This window comes from Corvus cornix, chromosome 9, assembly GCF_000738735.6.
Source record: "Corvus cornix cornix isolate S_Up_H32 chromosome 9, ASM73873v5, whole genome shotgun sequence".
Taxonomy (NCBI): Eukaryota; Metazoa; Chordata; class Aves; order Passeriformes; family Corvidae; genus Corvus; species Corvus cornix.
In genome coordinates this window covers 5,493,529-5,517,594 of record NC_046339.1, presented here as the reverse complement: position 1 = coordinate 5,517,594, position 24,066 = coordinate 5,493,529, and the positions used below count along the sequence as shown (strand labels likewise).

Here is a 24,066-nt window from a genome sequence, read left to right as displayed (position 1 = left end):
GAGCAGCCTGAATTTCCATTCCCACCCTGAATAGTAATTCTTGTAGCTGGGACTTCATAAATTAATATCCCTGGATAGATATCCAGCCACAAGAAAAATAATTTAAAGCAAAATTCCCACCCGAAGGAACAAGAACACTGATAAAATTAAGTGAAGAAAGCAGAGATTTAAATTATTTCAAATATTTGCATTTGTGTGAGACAGTAGCAATGATGTGAGGGCACGAAGAACAAAATTGCACATATCCCACAAGAAACAATTTTAAAAAAACCTAACGAAACCTGTAAGGAAGCAAGAAAAAATAAATTCATAAATGCAAGGATTATGACATTTGAGTAAATGATGAATGAATTAGAGATGACAAACTGCACCTAGCAATAGTCTATACTGAAACAACTCCATAAAAAACCAGAGAGTTTCTAGTTTTAAAATATAATCCCTAAATTGAATTGTAAAATGGAGCCAGGACAGGTATGAGACAGAGAGGAATTCACATGCAGCATTACAATACAGTCTAAATTCTAGTAACCAACTAGCCCTTTTAGACTTAAGATAAACTGTATTGTTGAAAAACGATTTTTTGTTTAAAAAAAAATAATCTCAGATAGATAAGTATTACCAGTATTTTATTAAATTTTACAAGTGTTCCTTCTTCTGTCAAACACAGCAAAATTTATGAGTGTTTTCACACTTCTGTGGTGTATCTTAGAACTACAGTTGGGATTGTTTTTCCAGAGAAGTCTCTTTTTGTGAATTTAACCCTGCCCTTTCCTTCTGGACAGGGCAAAAGGAAAATGCCCCAAAAGTTTCCTGGCTGCAACAATTAAGCTTGCATCCTTTGCTTGCTTCTCGTCAGCCTTCAGAGAACCAAGATACTAAAAAAAGCCTATAGGAAAAAAAACCAAACCAAAACAAACCCAAAAACCAAATCCCAAACCTCAAACCCTGGCTTGTTATTTTTCTTCTATTACATTTCCTGATTTTGGACAGCGAAGTCACGATTTGTGGGAGGAAACCAATGGTTCCTGTTATCTTCATCTTCTGTGGAGAGCAGGGCACACTTACTCCAGTTAATAACTGGGGAGAGAAAAATATATTTATGACAAATGGATGGATGTTAAAGAAAAAATCAGCACATGATTGAACAAGGGAATCTCTACTAGCTGACCAAGAGTAATTGGTTTTGGCTGTTATTTACCGTAGTGTAGGTCTAACTTTCCACTTCATAAAATTGCTCTAGACTTACCTCTATGCAAATAAGAGCATAATTTATTCATTAGTTCAGCCAAATATCACCACTACATAGGAGTAACCTGTTGAAAAGTAGAAAAACCAACAGTGTACAACCATATGTTTGTCATCTATCAGTGAAATATTGCATGGCTTTTTCTGAAAATGCATTTGGTGTCAGATGAACTATATATTACTTCTAGAACCTTTTGTATAGTCTTAATTGCTTAAAATTACTGCTGAAGTTGTTTCTACAAACCATTGGAGGAAATAGGTACACTGTACACCTCACCCTCCCAAACTGCCTCCTGCCACAAGGTTCTTCCCCACTCCTCATTTTATTCCAGGGAAAATTTATCAAGTGTATAAATCAAGTGGAGTGCACTGGGTCCAGCCACAACTGCTTTGCATTCCCAGGATTTCCTTTTCTATCCTTCACACCCAGGAGATCCAGTCAGGCTCCCTGACTTCCTCAGTAACTGAACAAAAGCACTAGATGAAAAATGTGTTCTTTTCTTTTTGTATTTTTAATAATGCAATTGAAGTGTCATCAGCTCATAGAGTCTTTCACTAACCTCTTGTTAACTGAGCTCTGGTATTATCACGCCTGAGTGCCAGTGGTATCAACTTCCATTTGAAAAAAGTTACTGGCTCTTGAAGCTGTAGAGCAATAAAACTGAGTAGCCCTATTGACTTAAAAACTCCACTTTTTTTTTTAATGGCGTCATTATAAAGCTCAGCTCACAGATGCTGTTGCCTGGCCTTGCTGACATCAAGAGGGGAAAATTCAGATGACAAAGAAAATCTGGCTATTTCTGTCCTGAATTTATAGCAACATGTGGCCCAGTTGTCTGTCTCTTCCCTTCCAGAATGGAGCAGAACAGAGCAGACTTCCAACTGCTGTAAAGTGTCATTGTGTCTTTGACATACAGGTCAACATACAGATTTGAGGATCAGGAAGAACTAAATGTTCCTTTCTATATAGATTTTAACATAAAAATTACTGCAGCATGCTAAGGCTGCAAACTCTGGTACAAATCTTTTCTTTGCATCCATGTAATTTCAGGGATTTTCCTTTTTAATATAGAAGACTTTCCCTGAATTTTGGCCTTACATGCAAATATCCATAAGCATATTGTAAAGCACGTTTTAAAGTCTGGTAGTGCTCATAAATCAGGATAGTTATACTTGTACTAATTTCTGTGAGTGGGTGTTCATGTGCATGAGAAGATATGCAAAATTGGACAGTGAGATGAGCCATGATGAACATTAAAGGTCCAGAAGCAGATCGATAGCTGGTGTAAATTGTCAGGGCTTCATTGATTCCAATGGTCCCACGATAAATGCTAATTCAGCTGGAGCTAAAAAAACTGTCATCATCTTATCAGCTGCTCAATGACAGTGGAGAATGCAGAATGAGGAGCAGGCCTTACCTCCACACCTTTGAATGGTGCAAAAAGGTAAAATTCCCTGGTTAGTCACATTTTTTGAAATCTCCTTTATTGGCCGCAGTAGTGCATGTGGGTATGCATGTGGAGACAGAGATGCATATATAAACAAAAAGGCATTTTCTGAGACAAATACACGGCTTCTACTGCTGTGATGGTACTTTTATCTTCAAATGAGAAAAAAATAAATTTCAAGAGACTGTATAAAATTTTCTTGTACAAATTTGTTGCACTACTATGAGGTTTTTCATTCATCCCAGTAGCAAGGGACACGAAACTCAGGTTTTAATCCACAATTTGCATACAATACTTAAATTCTTTTCCGAAACTAAAGCTTCTTACAGAAACAATGGTTTCCCAGGTGTACAAATTACTGAGAACTATAGATTCAACAAAAAGGAACAAAACCAGGTTGCATATAAAAATCTGCACCTCCTAGGTGACTCTCAACAGTTTTTTTTCCAAACATTTTCCACCAGATAAAGTTTGTTACCTTGTTCTAACAATTTCCCATTTCACAAAGTTAAGATTTTACTGAACCTTGTATATAAGAAATTAATTATACAATGTCATGAACAGAACCCAAGAGAAAAGGGACTTTGTGCATGGCTGGTGATGAGCTCATCAATTCTGCTGCAAAGTTCTCTTGAACACCTTATCAAATGCTGCCGATTTCTGGTCTGCATACAAATATATTGATATGCCAGAGTGCAATCAAATTAGAATGTTTAGAGTAAGAGCCCATTCGCCATGTTTCAAATTGTTCTTATTTACTTGGAGGCCTCAGGAGGGCATCTTAATCCTATAGTGTTATTATTTCAAATAGAATTTTTAATATCATTTGGAGAATGTCCCTTAGCTTGCAGACTGAAAAAAAAAAAAAAGCAGAACTGCTGCAACAGATATTTTGACAAGAGCTTTGAATGAAAAATAACGAAACCTCTGAAGGGAATTTCCCATTAATCTAATTTATTTGGAAGCACATTTTCACAATAATAATTAAATTATCTAATGTTTGCTTACACTAAAAAGCGACCGTGTGTAACTGTTCATTACTAGAAAAAAAGGTGGGGGGAAAGGCCAATATTTTAAACTAACATCACAGGGAAAAAGCAACAACTTCCAAACATCAAAGGAATGCCATGATGTTTGACAGCTTCCTATGAAGTCAGCTGTTTCATCTCCTAGTGAAGTTGGCAACAGAAATTCCAGCATCCTCTGTGCAGTGGTGTCTTTAAAACTGTAACATGTTTATTTGTTAGACCTCTATTCATCTGGTTTTCAGGGTGTTTGAATAACAAAAACATCCGATAATTAAAGACTTGTGACACAGGAATCCATGTTTAGTACAGACAACAAATATAAAGACTACATTTTCCTATGGAAGGTTATATCCAGGAAGTTCATCCATGCCTCGCAAGTCTTCTGTGGGTGGAGAATACCAGGTATAACCAACTGAGATACCATTGAGCGAAATGCGTTTTTTATCGGTTTTATTTCTCCTAGAAATGTCAGCACAGCACATTATATTGCCTGTAATTTTCATAGATAAACGAGACAATGATTCCATTGTTATTTTTTTTTTCTCAAAATGGTAGAATACATTTTTTTAAAAAGGTCTGCAAACATATTTACAAAAGTGTGAAGTCAATAAATGCAGGCTCTTTATATTTTTACTGAACTTCCAAAGACTGACTCATATCCTAATTTTATTGGAAATCTGGTTCAGGGATGATACAAGAAATTAAATATCACACTCAGTTTTGCTTTTGTGTAGGCTACCATGAAAAACAAACCAAACAGATAAAATATTTTGAAAAGAACAAACTTATATTCCATGAAGCACATGAAGATATTCCAAAACCACTTCTTATATTCTCATTTCAGCTTTAAAACATCTCTTGCTCTTTCTTAATGTTGTGTTAAAACGTGGGACACCATCTTACTTTTGGAAAGCCAGCTGCTGTAACGTTAGTATAAAGTAGCCACTTAAAATATCATTCACAGTATCTGCATCACAGGAATGGACTTTTTTTTTTTTCCCAACAGAAGTGACAAAATTTGTGTTGTTGCCTTCATCTTTCACATTTTAAATACTATTGGCTGACAGAAATGAAGTGTAGTGTCATGCTCAGTTTACCTAAATCATTTATTTTGTAACTAATAAAAGTAAACAATTACCAGATACTGTATATATAGAGATATATAGATATATGGCCACAAATAAACTATAGTAGAAAGTTATTTTGGTTTTGATAAAGTTAAGAAAAGCACATAAAATCATATTTCATTAATATCTTGTTTTATGGCCATCAATATTTTTGTATTTTTTTTTTGTTTTGTTTCATCAACATAGCAAAATACAATCTTCTTATTAAACAATAATTATCAGATGGCAGACAATTCTTTTTATTGGTTTACATTGGCAGGTCACAGTCTAAAAGCACAACCACATCAGGCAGAAATTGCACACAGACCGCCCTGGATTTTGAAGACTATTTTTTATGCTTCTACAAAAAGACCTTAATTTAAAACTGGGGACTGCAACAAGCACTAATTAAGTACACAATATTATTATTTTTTTAATAGGTAAATAAAATAACTGAAATTACAGTACTTTATTTTGGTTTCAGCTTAATTTTTAATGTCTGTGCTCGATGTTAGCAAACATGCTTTAAACTTCCCAGCAATTTTTATAATAAAAGTTCAATCACCCAATAAAACCCAAGTGATTTCTTTTCCCATCATGGAATACTGCAGATTTATTTCAATTAGGCCTGTTCCTCATCCTTTCTTTGGCGTCGATATTGCATTTTTAACTCATTCCTGAAATCTAGGGGAGATTTACGTGTGATGACAGTCACAATATCAATATTTCTGTAAGAAGTGGCTGCGGTGGGGCTGGCCCATAAATATGCAGTTTTATTAATTGTAGAAGGCATGCTCATGTCTTCAAAAACCAGAATGGTCTTAAGATATTACTCTTTATTTGAGACAGTTACCATTACTTCATTAAAAAATGACAAAACAGCAATAAACATTTTAGCTCTTTAATGAGCAAAGATCAGGTCTCTTAACATTGGAATAATATTCGTTATCCAGATTATCTTTATTTCACTCAGTGACCAGTAATATGGCCAAGAAATACAAAGTAATTTTCCATCAAGTAGTATACAATTTTTGTGTGTAATAAGCTTTCATTCTTGAAAAAGAGTAACTGAAAAGAAATGTTTCTGTTACTGCAGTTAGTTTGTCAGAGAAAGTTCTTCGCATTATCTTACAAACTATCAAAATTGCTAGTAATTTGAAAAAATGTAAAAAAAAATCACATAACTTTAGTCTAATAGAAATATAGTACAGGTAAGAGAGAAAGTATTTATCAGGGATGTGCTCTTAAGTCCATCTCAATTATTTCTTTTATATAAATGTACATCTGATTACATATACAAACGTTTTTGAAAGGACCGTGGTATAGAATTACTGGAAAGCAACAGGGGAATGAAAAATTTCTCGTGATTTTAGAACATTCACTTCAAATCACACAAACATACGTAGTATCCAGATTTTTAAATTTCCAGTTGTTGGCTCTCTCCCCATTCTTATATACCCTCTTTTTCTACACTCTTGCCATCTGGTCTAGAGAATTCATTGGAATGACAAAGATAATGTATAGCAAAAAGGGAATTAACATTATATTAAAGTATTATAAGTAAACTTTGTAACATGCACATGAGTTGAAACAATAAACTGAAAGGTGTAATCAGAGCAGTAATATTGGGGCATTTTTAAATGGCAAAATGTCATTGCAATTAAATTTTTGGACACACCTTACCTTATCAATTTGAACTAAATATTTGGTAACTAAATCACAGCAAATTATAAATCCTTCAACAAATGAGATTCCATTAAAGTTATAGTTATTTCAAAATTAGAAATTATTTAGGTGGAAAGGAAAAAGAACATTATTAATATACATTTTTTGTTGGGGATTCATATCAGTGAGGGTCCACCACCTAGAATGCCATATATACCTTTAAGAACTGTTGCAACCCCTTCTCTTTCAGAAGCTACCATGAAATATTTTACTGTAATTACTTTTGCCCCTTTAGAAAACTTCTTTAGGTTGTGCCAATTGATGGAAAAAGCTTCTATTAAAAACTCCAATGGGATGAGAAGAATTTTAATTACGGCTTAATCAGCAGCACAGCCACCAAGCATATAAATTATCATGCACATCGTGCTAAAAATATCCAGTTTCCTTTATTCCCGCAACTTTTATACTGACAGCACTTATGTGATAATGTTGTACCTGCCAGACTGTAAAACTTCTCTGACTGGCAGATTTCAGCATGAGCCCCTTTCTAAGGCCTTAACAGCATTGGTGCTTTGTGTACTTATTCAAATATGTAAATATGGTCTACACAAGAAAACAGGTCCAAATAAAAATTGGTGAAAATTATCTGACATTCCATTAGTGTGTCCCTTGTGCATATTTATAGGTTTTCAAAATTTTCAGTCATAGTTCTTTCCTGTTTGTGTTGCACATGCCTAATTCCATTATGTAACTTAAATCTTCAAAAAATTAATACTTGAATGTGAATGAAAAAGTATCATTCAGGACAACTGCTTCAAGCAATTGCAAACAGTTGGGTTTTTTGTTATTTTGTTTGTTTGTTTTTGTTTTTTTTTCTTTTGTTTTGTTGTTTCTTAAGTTCATTTGATATATGTACAATTCATTTTTTTCAAAACCCCAAATGTTCTTGATATGTATATTCACATAATATTCCTCCATATTTAAATAGTAAGAGTCTTGTAGGTTGAAAGCCAAGTAATCTTCAGTAATATCACCTACTGTAATCCATCAAAAAATAAAGTTTGTTTCATCTTGTCTGGCTATACCCTGGTTGTTGAGTGTGAATGGGGGTGGGGATGAGGATGGGGCAGAGTATTGTTCTGTCCTCCGGTAAATGTGTTGAATGTGTGTAGGGGCTGAATCCCTGGTATAGTGTTGGGGATCATTGTGATGGTGTTGGGCGTCATTAAGGGGATATCATCAGGAGACCTTCTCATAGCTAGCGTGTAGTCTGGGGGACAGGCGGTCCTAAGAACCACCTCATGTGGATGGATGGACTCACATTCATGATCCAAGTCAGTGTGCTTCATTTGGAGGGACATTATCTCCTCTTCTTGTGCATGGGTGAGATCATTGGTAGTGGTACGTTGTGGGCTACATCTCCTGTGAACATCGTGTCTCCGCTTGTCTTTTTTGTAGTACAACGCTGCAAAGGCCAAAATGTTCAGGAACAGCAAAGATGCGCCAACCGCAATAGTAACACTCAATTCTGTTGAGTAGTCCCTTTGATCCACTGAAAATGGGCTTGGTTGTTGTTTGGGGTCATCCTGTTTGGCTGTAGGAAAGGCTGAAGTAACTGAAACAGAATTTTTCCTTGTGGGTCTGAAAGTATTATCAGTCGATGGCACTTTAGTTGTGGTAGAGGTATACTGTGAAATGTCGTTAAGATTGTGCAGATGAGGTACCAGTTCCAACCAAAGGTTCACCTTATTGGCCCTATAGTGTTCTTTAACTCGTGGTTTTAATCCAATGTGAAGATACAGTTGGTCTTTCTGAGAATATCTGGTCCATGCTACTTCTTCAAAACGATTTGGTTTTGTGTGGATGAATTTTGTGTCTTGCGGCACTGGTTGATTTGGGTCACTAAAAGAAAAAGATATCTCCAATGTTACAAAGCATTTCAAACGGAATTATAAAATTAACATAATTAAGATTTTATACTAAATGTTTAAGTCTGCCTTTGGATGGAGCAGAGTGCTACTCCCTAAAATTAGAGGCCTTAATAATCTTGATTAGAAACAGCATTATGCAAATGAACCCTTCTTTTACACAGACTTCAGCAGCTTCCCTGGTTCTCCAAAATGTTGGTGTCGCTCTCACAGTGAAATCTTGCACTGCTGAGGGAAGATTGCCTGGGGTGTAGTGATGTGGACAAATGTCTATGAGAGACAAGTGTGAGAGAACATTAAGATTTTCTTGTCTTTTTTAGCAGCATAAAGTTCATACAGCTCTGCATTTCTGTTCCTGTGAATCATCTGTGGGCTTCCAGAGGGGAAGGATCATGGCAGAGCACAACTCAGTGCAATGCATAGTCAAAAATAACAGTGGTCAAAGGTAGCAAAGGTTTTTGAACTCCAGTGAAAAAAAATAATTAAAACTTTCCAAGTTTAAAGTCACATATTTTGTGGTCAGAAGGGTCAATTAAAGACCAAATGTACTACTAAAAGAAGCTGTATTATATTGGATGCAGTATTTATATAATTTTCTGTCTCATAGGATGAAAGCATTGGTGGGGTAAAAGCAGGTACTACTGTAGCTGGTTTTAACTATACACATATGTTAAATGCTTAGCTTTACACTTTTCTAGAGTTTCCTTAATTAGTTTTGTGTATATTTTAAAATTTCTTTGCAGAAAGTCTGCAAAGATATTTTCCCCTCTTTTTCCTAAAATATGTTAGTGAGCCAAGGGACATTACAGTAAACATAAATATCCAACTCAATTCTTAATCTCTTATTCATCCCACAAGTACACAGGCATTCCCAAGGGAGATAACCAATGGAAAGCACCATTCCATCCAAAGTTTGCATACAAGACCACTCATTATCTGGTACTCACCCAGTTTTTGCGAAGTTTGTCCAGTACGTCATCACCACTGCACTTAGCATGACATCATTTTTGGAGAAATTACAAGGAAATAACTCAGTAGGACCAATCATGGGAATTCCTAGTACGTAAGGAACCTCATCTCCATGGGCTGCATCTGCCCATGCAGGTACCTGATCTGTCTGGCAATGATGGTAGAAGGCATAGAAATATGTAGGCGATCCAAAATTCGAGTGAAGATCTGCTGTGGCCACTGCTGGTGCAACCCACTGGTGATCAGTAAACAAAGCCAGCAGTGTTTTCCTTCTGGTCTCGGGATTGTGTCGGTCTGCCCAGTCCGTGTACATAAATTTAATAGTTTCCCTCAATATATCTTTGCCTTCGGGATATCCGTATAAGTTATCGACGAAATTAGAAACTGCAAAGTCAAAATCACTGGCTGATATGCCATCTTCGCTATCCACAATGTTTTCAACAAACTTCAACCCTTCTCCTTGGTTAACTCCCAGCATGATGTCATAGTTGAGGAATTCTCCTTGTTCCATCAAGATCTGAGGGTCATCTGGTATCACATCGCCGTCAATTACTGGTCCAAAGGCTATATGGTATCTTGCTGGTTGAATGTCCTGGTCGACAAGTTCTCTATAAGGCTTCTTCTGTAGACATTCCACCAGTTCTACAGTGTCTGACATGTTGCAACCAACTTTTGTAGCCAACATCCTGGCATATTTTGCAGGCTGAAAACTAACTGCCCAGCTGGAGAGAGCTGTTCCGCTTTGAGCTATTGCTCTTTGAAAAAGTCCTGTGGGGAGAAATATTTGAAAACTACTGAAGTGACCTTGAAACAGCCACAGACTTTGAAAGATTCAAAGGAGTTCTTTGAAACAATAGAAAACTTTAACAGAAGAGATACCTGAATCTTAATAGTACTTAAATACACGGGATGGTGAGATCTGACTGCTGTTGTACCTACAGGTAGCGTGCACAAAATAAATGCAGTACGTGCTGAAGCAAATGATTCTCCCTCAATATAGTCCAGCTGAGCAACAGATTTTCAAAAAAAGCTCAGGAAGGAAAAGGAGTACCATTACCTTATGTAGGATAACACTATGAGGTTAAAAAAAATTCTTAAAGCACCTTATAGGTTGGTGAAAAAGCCATCAGGTCTCTGAAATGGGTTGAAGTTTTAGGTATTGTTCAAGCCATCAGCAGCATGCATGCATACAACTGTGTCTTAAATAAATCTATTACACTTTTTAATGTTTTCTTTGGGATTAAACTCAGTTTGAAAAATGCAGTGCTTTTAAATTGTATATCACTGCAAAAGTTTATATTCTGGAGTAATAGATGAGAAGGTACCAGGCAGCTATTAAATTTGTGAGTGCCTAAGTCAAAATCCTTTCTTGTAAGGAGCTTTTTTAAGGTTTATATTGATCACACTTACATAAAAAGGGAAATGATATATTTTACACTGTTTAGCTTTGTAATTCAGAGTTTTAAACATATGTTCAGGTATTTAGTTAAGGGAGACAGAATGATCTGGCAGTGCATATAAACTTGCAGTAAATCCCAAAGACTTCAGTGCAATTAACCTGAATTTATGCTGATTTAATTAGCACTCTGGACCAGGAATTCTACCCAAAGAAATAACAAAATATGTCAAAATTGAACTTTTCCTCTCTCTTCTGTAAGAATTTTTAAAACATGTCATGAATGATAGCCTCACCCCCCTGTAGGCAGTGAATTAATGCAAATATTTTACTATTGGCTTTAATGCAATCGAAACTCATCCTTGTTCTGATACTCCCTTTGCATTTTTCCACTCCATTTGAGGAGGGTACTTTGGGTTCTAAAAGAGATTATAGGTTTGAATCTTGTGTAAAATAATGCTCAGAAACTGTATTTAGGTAATTTAGACTGTATTTAATAGGTATTTAGACTATATTTAGGTAACTGTGGCCTTTCTGCTGTTTTGTGAGGGGTTTTTTTAAATTTTCATAGAAGTTCATTTCAGTGTCACACCTTTTGCACAGACTACTGGAAATATTTTATACTGCACCCTACCTCCTATAGGTCACTCTGTGTAACACAAAATGGTCGATAGTGTTCAAAAATTACGCTGGTTTAAGATATATGGGTAAAAATTTTGTTTTACTTGTGCTGGAGTCATTCCACTCACTCTGGTGGACTCACTTAGGGACGGAAAGTGACACCTGGCCTCACTCAATTCCACCAAGAATCTTTGGTCCAATGCTTGATGAATAGTTCAATACTCCCACTTGAGGAACTGGAATCAAGGCGATCAGCTTAGCTCAGAAATTTATTCCAATAATGCACAAGATGGCTTTTACTTTGCTAAGTAACATATTTCTATTGATAAAAAACCTCCCCAGCCTCTAAATCAAATCAGAGAAATGCTTTTACAGCCTGTACTGCAGCACCAGACCCTGTACACTCAAAAATAAGTTGGAATCTGTTGCTGGCAGGAAACGTTTTACAAGCTTCTCAGGAATTTTAAAATCATTCTAGATTGTATTAGGTCCTAATCCAAAAGTCTTCAAATTAGATAGGTGTAGAGACTGAAATGTGTAAACTCAAGCTTCCTCTTAAATTTATGAGAAGTCATATCCAAGATATTATTTCCTTGCAAGATATGAGTAAAAATAAGAATGAACTTGAGCTATAAACAGCTAAAAATATATTTGCATGTTTATAAGGTCAGATATTGAGCTAGTATAAATCAGCTCAAAGTCAGTGGAATTACCACACAGGATCCAGGCGTTGTAATAAATGTAACTAAATGACAAAGCTGAATTTTCACAAAGATGTATTTTATGATAATTCATGATGTGTGTTTTTGCATATTGTGTAAATCTATTTTTATTGCTTTATTAAATATGTCTGAACAAGGACAGGAAGTGTAAGCTATGTACAAGAAAATGCTGATACAAACACTGTGGCTTGCTAAGTGCTACATAAACATCAGATGCTGGCTTAAGTAAAAGTGGTCAAGTCCTTTGGCCATAAAGTCATCTGAGGAAGTGAAACTAAACATGCCTCCTTGTGCTAAAGAATGCTGACAGAGCTATTCCTCCACTCAAATCATTTGGTGAAAAATGAATGGTATGAAAAATTATTTTCATTCTGTCACATAATTCGTGGCAGAAATTTGTACGTCACAGGATGGAGAACTACATGTTTATCTGATAATGTGTATGATTATTATTGCTTGTGGGCTTCAAACTGATGGAAAGAAGATTTAAATGTTCAATGGGCCATAGTGCTTTGTGACTCTTATTCAAAGTCTCACCACAGTAAATAATAATAATTTGCATATATTCATCTATATTTTCAGAGCGCTTTCTGAAGATGGGTGCTGCTTTGCCCACTCACAGGTGGGTGGCTGTGAACAGCTCCATCTTGAAATAGGCTGAATTCCTCCTCTCAAGTGCCAAGGGAATCTTTCAGAGGGAAACGACAGAATGGAAGAGAGCTTCTGAATTTAGAGCTTATGAAAGACACTGGTTGACAATCATAGAATCACAGAATCCTAGAATAGTTTGGGTTGGAAGGGACCTTGAAGCTCGTCCAGTTCCAACCCGCTGCCATGGACAGGGACACCTTCCACTGTCCCAGGTTGCTCCAAGCCCTGTCCAACCTGGCCTTGGACACTTCCAGGGATGGGGCAGCCACAGCTTCTCTGGGCACCCTGTGCCAGGGCCTCACCACCCTCACAGGGAAGAATTTCTTCATAATATCTGAGCTATCCCTGCCCTCTGTCAACTTTAAGCCCTTCCCCCTTGTCCTATCACTACATGCTCTTGTAAAAAGTCCTCCTTCCAGCTTTCAGATGTGAATGTGAAGCAAAATAACATGAAACGAAAGGGGGTTTGGAAATGTTAGGAAATAACTTTTCTTATTTGAACCTGACCAATTTATATCATACATGGGAGTGTGGTGAGTTGTTCTTTTAAATCCAAATTTCATCAAAGCATGGGTTTGCTTTCTTCTAAAAGAAATCCTTAAAAACTTACTTTTACTGAATCTTCTTCAGACCCCTCCAAAAGGCCTTGATCTGCTGTGTTGGAAACTTAGTGCCTCAGTTTCCCTGAACAAATTCTGCTCTTGGCAGAATTCTGGCCTTGTGTTGGGATATGACAGGGTATCATTTGCTGATAGGAGGCAACACATGACTGTCCAAATATTGTAAAGACGGCATTTTGCATTGATGTCACGTTATACCAAGAAGATTGATATTAACACCAAGTAAAGAGTTAGGGGAAGATATTGTCCTCATTGAAGTGGAGTTAATCCTTGATGATAAAGTTTGAGAGTTCTGCTAAAAAGAAGATGGTGCATTGTGACCTTCAGGTCACAGTGCAGTGAGGTAATGCTTACATCTTGTTCTTATAGGCTTGTTCTTTTAAATATCTCCTATTTAAGTGCAGGTAATTATGGAAGAAAAAAAGAGATTACATTAAAAATCAAATTGTGGAACTAGACTAAAATTGAGACCACGGTCTTATTTTCCACTTGACTTTTCTCATAGAAGTTATATTCTTCTCTCATTTAAAAACGCATAATGGCATGGTCTAAAGAATCTCTCACTTCTACTGACCTCAGTGGTCTTTGTAACATGACTTTGGGGAAATGCAGCTCTTTTAATGTCAGCAGAATTATGTTTTTATGACCAGCCAATTAGTCCCCCATGGAGATAACAGCAATAGAAATTAGTGGAGGATTATATGCACCGGGCACAGTGTGGTGTCTCTGGTAAAACTAATACAGATAAAAATATGTGAAAACAGTAAGACAAAAGTAACATGATCAATAAGCAATAGCCATGCAAATGAGAGACACTGTGTGAAACTGTGGTGCAAAAATCATGGAAAAAATAAGTTGGGTGCCTCAAACAGCATGATTTTAATTTCCTGTTGTCTGCCTCAACTAGAGAGAAAAGGTGTTAGTTATGGAATAGGAAAAAAACATATAGAAGGAAATCCATTTGCAACTTGGATGCTTTGACAATTTTGGATCATGCATGCAAAACATTCAACCATTCTTTTATTAGATGACAGCAAGTGAAGTTCATGCAGTTTCAGACAAAAGATTTCTGAACTAGTTACTCATTTCCTTCACACAAAATAATAGTTTTAAGCAATTCAGCTGTTAGCCTGAAAAGAGAAACTGTGTCATTTTAGTTTTCCTTAAATTCTGCTCCTCGGGAGAAACTAAACACGCCTTTCACAACTGTCTGAATATAGATGACCTCATCTACTGTGAGCATGACTGACTGATTTTCCAAAAAGGACACCCTTAGGTAAGAAAGAAAAGAGACAAAAATGATGCACCAAGAAAATGCTGTTCAGAAGTCGGCTATAAAGTGTTTCTACAAAGCTCCATAGGAAAAAGAAGAAAGTGACCCAAAATTTAAACATGCAGAGAAGAGCTGAGGGAGAAGGAAGCTTGTACTGACTTTGAAAAGTTTCTTAATATTGAGCTGAACTCAACAGTTCATAGAAACAAAGAGAATATACAGAACATCACATAGTACTAATGGTGGTGGCATGCAGACACCAAAATTGTCAAAATTTGCAACCTGCATAATACCTTTGGTTGAATTGCTCCAACGGTTACCTTCAGAATAATGGGATAAAGTCAACAGATTGACGCATGAACCGCCTGCACCAGATCCAAAAACAGTTATTCTTAATGGGTCACCACCAAAGAACCCAATATTTTCACTAGTCCATCGCAAAGCTTGAATTAGATCAAGGAGGCCATAGTTTCCTTTTGCCGCTTGGTCCCCGGTGCTCAGAAATCCTGTTAAAAGTAAATGAAAAGAGAAGGGGTTAGCAAGGGCTCTTCTGAGTGATCCTGTTAAAATCTTCCAAGTAAGATTTCAGAAGTATATGCCATTAAATATCGTGCAACTACATAATTTTCCATAGTTCCTGGGAACAATTTGCAATTTTGCACTCCTCCTGAAATAAAAATATTCGGTATCCTCTCTTTTGGCCATGATAAATATATGTAGCAAAGATACATCCGAGGCAAAATACTCATCTAAATCTTAGGTCACAGTTTATTACTGCCAAGGACTTTGTGTTGATTGTACTGAGTTTAAGAGTAACGGTTTAGCAGACAGATAAGCTGCAGTTGTTTTGTACATGATTTGATCAACTCTGTGTTGTATTTCTGTACTTGGATGCAGCCATGGGCTTTGCATGTGCCCGAGAGGTGATGGTTACACTTCCTTGTAGATTCTGTTTGATCCTGTCCTGGCAGGACTCATTGTCTTTTCCTTTTTTCTCCACCCAAAAATGCAGCTTATGCCACAGGACAAGCCAGGCTGAACCATGAGAGCAGCTCTCAACTCCCTGAGCTCCATCCCATAGTCATTAACCTGAGTTAATTGAATCTACATTAAATAGATAAAGACAATTTAGGTTGTTTCCACGGCCCCTTAAAAGCAAAAAGGTAAGAGCTCAGGGGTAGTCTGGAGAGCACTACAATTGCTCCCTTTTATTCCTGCTGGAGGAAAAGCGTCGGAATGTGTCAGGTGCAGGAATGACGGTTCCACACTTTACTCCCAGCAGTACCCTCACATCTGGCATTGCTGTTACTCTTGGCATTACAACCTACTGACTCTAAAAGGTGTACAGCAAAAACTCTGAAGAAAGTCTCTGCTGATAAAAGACATCGCTTTTGGACCCCATTTGTTGACATTTCCAATTTTCTCAACTTTATAAACAAATGTTTAAATACTACCAGAATTATGAAGTAGTCCATACCTCCATTTGCATATCAAACTGATTTGATGCTCACTAAATCGTGTAACTGCTTTTCAGTACATGCTTTGTAGAGAAATGCAATGATTACAACAATTATTTCCACATTAATTAGATATCAGTAGGTCTTCTAGTCTCGTCAAAGTTCTACTGATTTAACTCTCTTGAGTGCAGACAGCCTACTCAAAGGAAGTTTACAGTAGTTTTGCAGACAAATGGCTCTCAAAGGAGTCCTACTCTTTCATTATGACAATAAAAGCAGCTTTTAAGACATTTCTAAGAAGACACGTGCATATGCATCTATATAGCAAGGATTTAACAAGAATACAGATGGGGGGTGTGTGTACCTATATTCATGGGTATAATGAACGTGTCATTTGTTTATTATTACTCTGAATTGGCTTCAAATGGCAAGCTTGCACTTGATGTTCTGCCCTATGTACAGCCCTTCTTTGCTGTAAATGGCACTGAAAGCTCTTTGGCCTCACTGCCTCAGCAGCTGAGCTCTGCTCCGTTTAGGGCGAGCATCTTTCTTTGTGTAGGTCAATCCTGAATTTTGTAACCACGGAGAGGGAACAGGAAAGTGGCATAAGGTGCCAGGCCAGCAATGCTCCCACTTCCAGACCTAATGTGCCAAGCCTAATAGACCTACTTCATTCATTGCATCTGTAGTAAACTGTTACTCTATGCTAGACTTTAAAATAGCCACTCTTCTGCAACTGAAACCCGTCATATTTATTACTGAACTGCATAAAAAGCAAAGTAGCATCACTACCATATAAAAAAATACCCCCTTGGTATTCAGGGGAAGCCCCGAAAGGAAGACATAGTTATAATTAATTCATTCATTCTCACTTTACTATTACAGCTCAGCAATGAGTTGAGATTATTATGAGGTTATTTTACCCTGCTTCACACTCCTTCACTTTCCTCTGTGTGGCCAGAGGGTTGGTGTGCATGGCTACGTGAAAGCATGGCTCCAGCACAACCCTGCCTGCACAGGAGCCTTCATTCTTGCCTTCACGCTCCAGTAAAATGTTGTTCCCCATAAATAATTTTTAAGGACACAGAGAGATGATGTCTTTGAATACGATGGCAAATCTAATGAAAGCTCCCTAACCAGTGTCACTGCCTTTGTCAGCCTGTTTGGAATTGAGGGATGGTAACAGGGACTGTAACAAAATTAAAACGTAGGTATTTATGGGAACTACAGGATCCTGTGGCTGTACATGCTGGGAAAGTCCTCCCCTTTCTTTGCATAAGTGTATGGCTGTAGAAATTCAGTGACAAATCAGTTCATCATATTAAGCACATAAGTGACTGCACTGATTCAGGGGATTAGAGGGACTGGCAGTCCTCGAAACACAGGCTGCAATGAGATGAGAGCAGTTACAGCAGTTACTAAAATTGTGACTTAAACATGTCCCTCTCTGCTTTTTTGTTTTCCCTGGCTTGCAGATTCCCTGAGTCTGGTCAGGGTCTGCTCTCAGCAGAGCTGCAGCATTGCTTCAGAGAGATCCGTTAGATTTCTCAAAATTATGCCAAGGCATTTATTAGGAAATTAGATGGTGGAGTTATAGCTGAGCTACACCGATCACTCTGAAGGAACACAAAGGTGAACACTCAAACTTTCTGAAAAAGTTGTTTTCTTTACTCTGCATAATATGCAGCAGAGTGGAAACCATAAGTCTTTGCCTGGAAAAACAAGAAGATTAAAATTATAGAAAAAGCCCTAGGACAAAGCCCTGGTGTTAAATCAGTTCATATCAAGTCCCATAGATGGATGAGGAAATGAGAAATCCTTGGGAAACTATAATATACTACTTTTAAAGAATCTTTCTGAATGTCCTTGTTACTAAAAGTAGACGTCAGGAACCTGCATTCAGTTCAGGGAATGTGCCAGGAGGGGGAGCTTTCAGTTTAATGAAAATAAAAAAGAAAAGACGGCAGTGTTAGTAATATTCTCCTCATTCATCTATATTAAACAAATTATGACTTGTGTCCAGAGCAACAGCTCTGATGCAAAAGAATATCTCACGCCTCCTCAGCAAGAACCACACTGGTTGATTTCCATATCTGCACAAGATGGATGATGATTGATGTTGACTTTCATGACATGAAACATTTCTATCTCATTTTTTAGAACCATAAGAAGCCTGTTAATATCACCACCTGTTCATGCCTTTTTTTCTTGTACGCAGTGGTATCAGCACAGCTTAGGAGCATTCAGAATGTCATGAAATCAGAGATAGGACTGATAAAACAGATGAGTTTTTTCTTTCCAGTTTGTGTCAGGTTTTTTTTCCCTTTTCCTAGTGAGGAGTGCCTCAATACAGATAAACTCATGGAACTAAACACCTGGAGGGAAGTGCTTTAACACCAGCATCATCCCCAGCCTGTTGGTCTGTGGGTGCAGGTACTTATTCCTATTTATCACAGAGATAAAACACAGATTGGAACAATAGGGTTTGTCTTTATCCCAAGAGCAGCTTTCAGTATGTAATGGATATGGATACCATACATTTTGGTGCCTTCCTATGACACAACCATTACACCACCTAGTTATTAAGCTCACAATTTTGTTTCACTGAGGGAAACCTGCTCTTGCTGAAAAGGTCTTGCATGTCTGAAAGCTTCTCTGTTTTTAAACTCTATCAGCTAGTCTATAAAATACATTATCTCTTTCTGCACATACTGTCTTATCATCCTTGGATTGTCATCTCCCCAAGAACACTGCTATCGTATTCTGCCACCTTTTGCTCTTGTAAAAAGAGGGAAGTAAATTATTCCTTATTTCAGTTATTCCAGGAAGACATTTGCAAAAAACTTAGTTTTGCATTATTCTCTAAAAAGGTCAGATTGAGCTAATTTTGTTCCATAATTAAGTCCTTCTGCTGGAAATATTCCAATCATCAGCTGAACAATTGCTATTTTATATTCTGAATGGAGAGGTTATCTCTTCTTTTATCTCCTCCAGAGGAGCAGACTCTAATAGAATTATGGAAGTGAGGATGTGGTCTTTTGTGAGTTTAAGAAAGAGATTTATTAAGCTCATTTGGACCATTTCTCTGTAACATGTCTGTTAGACAAATATGCAGAGAGTGCCACGACCAGGCCCTCTATTTTGTATTAAGATAAATTTTAATGCTTTATAGGCTTATCTGCCTGGGTAATGATTTCTGCTTGCCATTCAGATAAATCTTTTTCTAATATGAATCCAGCACTTTTGAAGAGTAAATAAAATAATGGACTTGGGAAACTTAAAATATTTAGTTGAAAAACCATAGGTAGTTTGAATTATTTTAAGCTCTAGCCTAATTCGAAGATTTAAATTAATGCAGAGAGGGAGGCCAAGACAGAATTTTTCCTAATGTATGGGTCTGCTACAACCCAGTGGTGCAGTAAGAGACCAGGTGCTGGCTGGTGGGTATGAAAGTGCCATTTCACATCACAAGAGACCCAAACCATCCCTCTAACGAGTTCTGTCCATATGAGTGTTTCATAACCCAGTGACCTTCGTGGCTGGATGACAGTAAGGGGCAGAACCTCTTGTTGGACAAACAAAAAGAATATCTTCCTGTGAGAAAATACACAGCAACAAATGCTACTCTAAAAATAAAGCACAAGAGCATATAAAAACTGGTCTGACATGCTTAAAGGGTTTTTTCCAAGAGTTGTCTCTCTGAAAGCAGTAACACTTAAGACTTTAATATTACCCACCTGTTTAGGCATGTGTTATCATCATTTAGCTAGGTTCACAGTTACAATTCCCTGTACAGCCAAGTGCCAGCTTTAATTTTGTTAAAAGCAAATTTTAGATTGTACAAGTATAAACACACCAATGCATAGTGGGAGAATACAGAGTATTTTTTGAGGGAAGAATTTGCATTCCCTCTGGATTCCTTGCTTAGGACTTCAGTTCAACACCTTCTATTAATAATGAATGGTAATTGCCATGTACAGAAATTTTCCACTGCCCTTTAAACTATACCTATTCAGGCAGGAATGTGAGCAAGATAAGCAAATTTTAAGAGAGATGGTTAAATTTAAAGAGCACATTTGTTTTCATCTTAGCCATCTCTTTCGAATTCGCATCAGCTAACTAATCTGAATGATTTAGGTGGGCAGCAGCACCGTGAACATTAATGTACATGGGATATTCATGAAGCAGAGGATACTGCTCCTCGCTTTGCTGACCAGCAGTTCCTAATTTTAACAGCATATTCTAGTCATGGTTAAGGGGTAAGGTGACTGAAAGGACTAGGAACTCCCATAAGAAAAATGTAGGAGAATATGAACTATTCAGTGCATGAAAAATATTCCTCTACAGACATCTGCAGTGTACCTCTGCTTGAGACAAGCAAGTCTTCTGAAAATGCTGCTCAAGCAGGAGTTTTGTATGACATTCACTTAATATACAGAAAAGTGATTGCAACATTAGCAAAGTTCTCATCTGTTTCTGTAGCTTTCTGCCACATACGTATTACTGATGAGATTAATGATTTCAGAAGTGCAAGATTTTAGCTTAACTCCATGAAATGTGCATAGTACCATGCTGCATCAAGATGCACTCTTTCCTGGTTGTTTCAGATCAGAGAATCACAGAATCATGGAACCATTTAGGTTGGAAAAGATCTGTAAAACCATTAACCCAGCACTGCCAAGCCCACCACTTGTCCCCAGGTGCCACACCTACACATCTTTTAAATCCCTCCAGGGATGGTGACTTCCTTGGTCAGTGCTGCTGCCCCAGCCTTTGGAAATTCCCAATCATTTCACCAAAGTAAACAATTTACAGGCTTGAATCAGTAAATACATGAGCTTGTCAATATATCATTTGGCATTTTGTGAGTATGCATGGAAAAAAGTGTGTAATGATGCATAAACTCTGATGCCGTATTTCAGCATCGGTCTTCTACTGTTGCAGTTTTTAACACTCCTCCCAGGGTACTAAATCCTTTGAATTATTATTAGTGGAATGGCTGGAGCCTACAAAAAGGGGTGGATATCTAAAGAAATTCTTGCCTGTGAGGGTGGTGAGGCCCTGGCACAGGGTGCCCAGAGAAGCTGTGGCTGCCCCATCCCTGGAAGTGTCCAAGGCCAGGTTGGACAGGGCTTGGAGCAACCTGGAACAGTGGAAGGTGTCCCTGCCCATGGTAGGGAGTTGGACTAGATAATCTTTGAGATCCCTTCTAACACAATCCATTCTATGATTCTACAATTCTAAGCATCCTGTAGATGTTGAAACAGATTATAAATCCATCCTTCTTTGAAGGCTGTGAGAAGACAGTGACTCTCTTTGCCTTTAAAGTTTCAGTAAAGAGATGATAAAAGTCTGAGAGCGCTTTGAAAATCTGTTCACATTGTCAATACTTTAATCCCACTCTGCCTTTTCTGTCATGTCGGGATAGTTGGGAGGGTCTCAGATTCTGGATATTCTCTATGTGCATGATATTGATATTTCAGCCTTGTCCCTGTGACAATCCCATGGCTGCACAGAGGGTTGTGGTACGGGGCAGGCTTCAACAGGGGGAACAGGGATCAAAGGGACTCTCTGCTTGCCAGCCCCTGCATGAAGCACAACACAGACCAAATGATCACACGAGAGATCAGCTCTGTAGTAACATATTGTAGATGATCTTTACTGAAGTCAAAGGAAAGTCTGATAACAATCTCAGAGACACTTTGAGAGCTCTGTAAGTAATGGGGCCAGTCCACTAGATGAGATCTTTAATACCGATTTCTGGATAGACAGTAAAAGGAAAAAAGAAAAGGAGGAGGAGAGTCCAGTTTCAGAAATACAGCTGGAGATACTCATTTTACAAGGTTTTAAGTGATATGTGCTGACATGTATTAGAAAGGAGAAGTGAGCCTTAAGAACTGATGAATGACATTATGGGTGGACACAAGAGGCAGCTGGAGTACCTTTGATTTGAATGTCTCCTCTTCTTCTTTGAAAAATATGAGAAAAAAAGATGGGGGTTGCTACAGAAAATAGCAGATACCTATGAACATCCTAATTTTTGAAAAAACAAGAAATTCTACTGCTATCAGAGAACATCTGCTGAAATGCCTTCCACAAGGTAACATTTGTAGTTATTAGTACATGGCTGAGTCATGCTCTAGGGCAACTCAAGTTTTAGTTTAAAGTATTTATAAGTTGCATACAAAGTTTTCACAGGAAAACATTCTGTTACTAAGTAATCCACTAGCAGTGCTCTTACGAAACACGTCTGAGGACTTTAATAAAAATACCAATAAAATCATCCCAAAAAGACAGTGTGGGCAAAACAAAATCTTACAGGATAATGTGTGGAATAACAAAAATCAAACACAGACTTGATCCTTTCAAAAAACTCAGCCAAAGCCCAAAAGATAAGGAAAGGCTATATGAGAGAACAGAAAAGTCCACAGCCAAATCCAACACCTGACTGTCCTACTTGGCAGAAGAGAGCACTGCCCTGAGGGAGAGATTCTTATCTTCACCAGGATTGAGTGCACAGCTGTTCCAGTCCTACTTACTTCAAGTAGAAGCAATATGCAAAATTAAGCTGCCCACAGCACAATGCACCAAATATCTGCTCTTTACTAGGGTGTCTCAGCACCCCCATTTTCAGTAGCAAGCTCAGGAACCAGGCATTAAGATATGCTGGCCTTTCATGTGGTATTCCATAGCTTTTAATTTTAGGTGATACAACTCAAGGCAGCAGCTACAAACCCAGAAGAGATTTTATAGAGGAGAGTTAACAAATATCAATGTTCTTAATGTGCAAGTCTTTAAAGATCAAAACTGACCCCATAAAACTCTGCTTTCCATTTTCATTCAAGATTTGGGCAAAATGAGTTCATCATCTGAAGGTAGCCCAGATGGGACTTGAAGATCTTTTTACACAATATATCTGAGAAATTTTTGCTGTATAATAAGCTGTATAATATGTGCAGATACTCAGAACTACATGCAGTTCACATCTCTTAGGTAATATATTTTAATTGATTATTACATGCCAGAGAACATTTTTTCTGATTTTAGCCTGGAAATCATCTTTATAATGGTCACTCTGGCTCCATATTAATGCTTTTTTTTTCCCAATAATCCTATGCAGTTTTTCAGAATTTTGACTATATAGTAAATGAGAGAAAGGATGGGTTTAATTTCACTAGAAGGGAAAATTCATACTTTAGAAATAAAAAAAAATCCTAATTAAGAGTTCCATTGAGAGGGACAGCGCCATAATTTTTAATTCTTCTTCCCAGTACTGAGATTTGCAATGAGGGTCCAATCAATGCTAATATATATTCTCTGAGCTGATGAAAAGGAAGTTGGAAGTCTTCATATAAAACTGCATATGCAAATCACTAGTTAGAAGCCTAGCTTCTATTTGGAAGTGCAATCTTTCAGACAGAACACAGAAATTATGGTGCTAATTTACTGTGAACTCGAATCTCCTTATTTGAAAATAAATAGAAAATATTAACCATTGGACCAATTTACGAAGAACTCGATTCAGTATGTCATTGCTTGCATTCTTAAATCACAACTGGAGGCCTTCTGAATATGGCCCTGTTGAGATAAGATTCAATTTAGGAAACTTTTACAAACAGTAGAATACAGGTAGAGGTCACAAAAATCCTGCCTTACTTTTGGATGTGTGAGTTAAAGAACACATCAGATTTAAATAATCCAGATCTGACTTGTGTAGCTCGCTCAGTGAAGACAGTACTGGGAATTTAAGTACGTTTTGAGAAAGCCTGGAAATAAAACTTATCTATCTTCCTTCTTTCTCTCTTCCTCTGCCTTTCCTCTTCCCTTTTCTTTTTGCAAAGCTTAATCCTATTTAATCAGCATCAGCATCATTCTTGTTCTGTTATTCGTGTGGATTTCTATCTGTGTCCACTGTGCTCTTTGAAATACACTTGGGG

General features: G+C 37.4%; 1 protein-coding gene across 10 annotated transcripts in view; it reads right to left on the bottom strand.

The window, feature by feature from the left end:
• Positions 1-4,154: 4,154 nt before the first annotated feature.
• NLGN1 (neuroligin 1) overlaps positions 4,155-24,066 on the bottom strand; it is a 484,704-nt gene continuing 464,792 nt past the window's right edge. For 7 of the 10 annotated variants that reach the window (XM_019284715.3, XM_010397366.4, XM_010397365.4 and 4 more), the window contains 3 exons: positions 14,966-15,178; positions 9,368-10,157; positions 4,155-8,394 (listed from right to left, as the gene is read on the bottom strand). In XM_019284715.3, coding sequence (XP_019140260.1) covers positions 7,572-8,394; positions 9,368-10,157; positions 14,966-15,178 — 1,826 coding nt within the window. In that variant the 3' untranslated portion in view covers positions 4,155-7,571. The remainder of the gene's footprint in view (positions 8,395-9,367; positions 10,158-14,965; positions 15,179-24,066) is intronic. The other 3 variants (XM_039557060.1, XM_039557062.1, XM_039557064.1) reach the window with 1 other exon arrangement.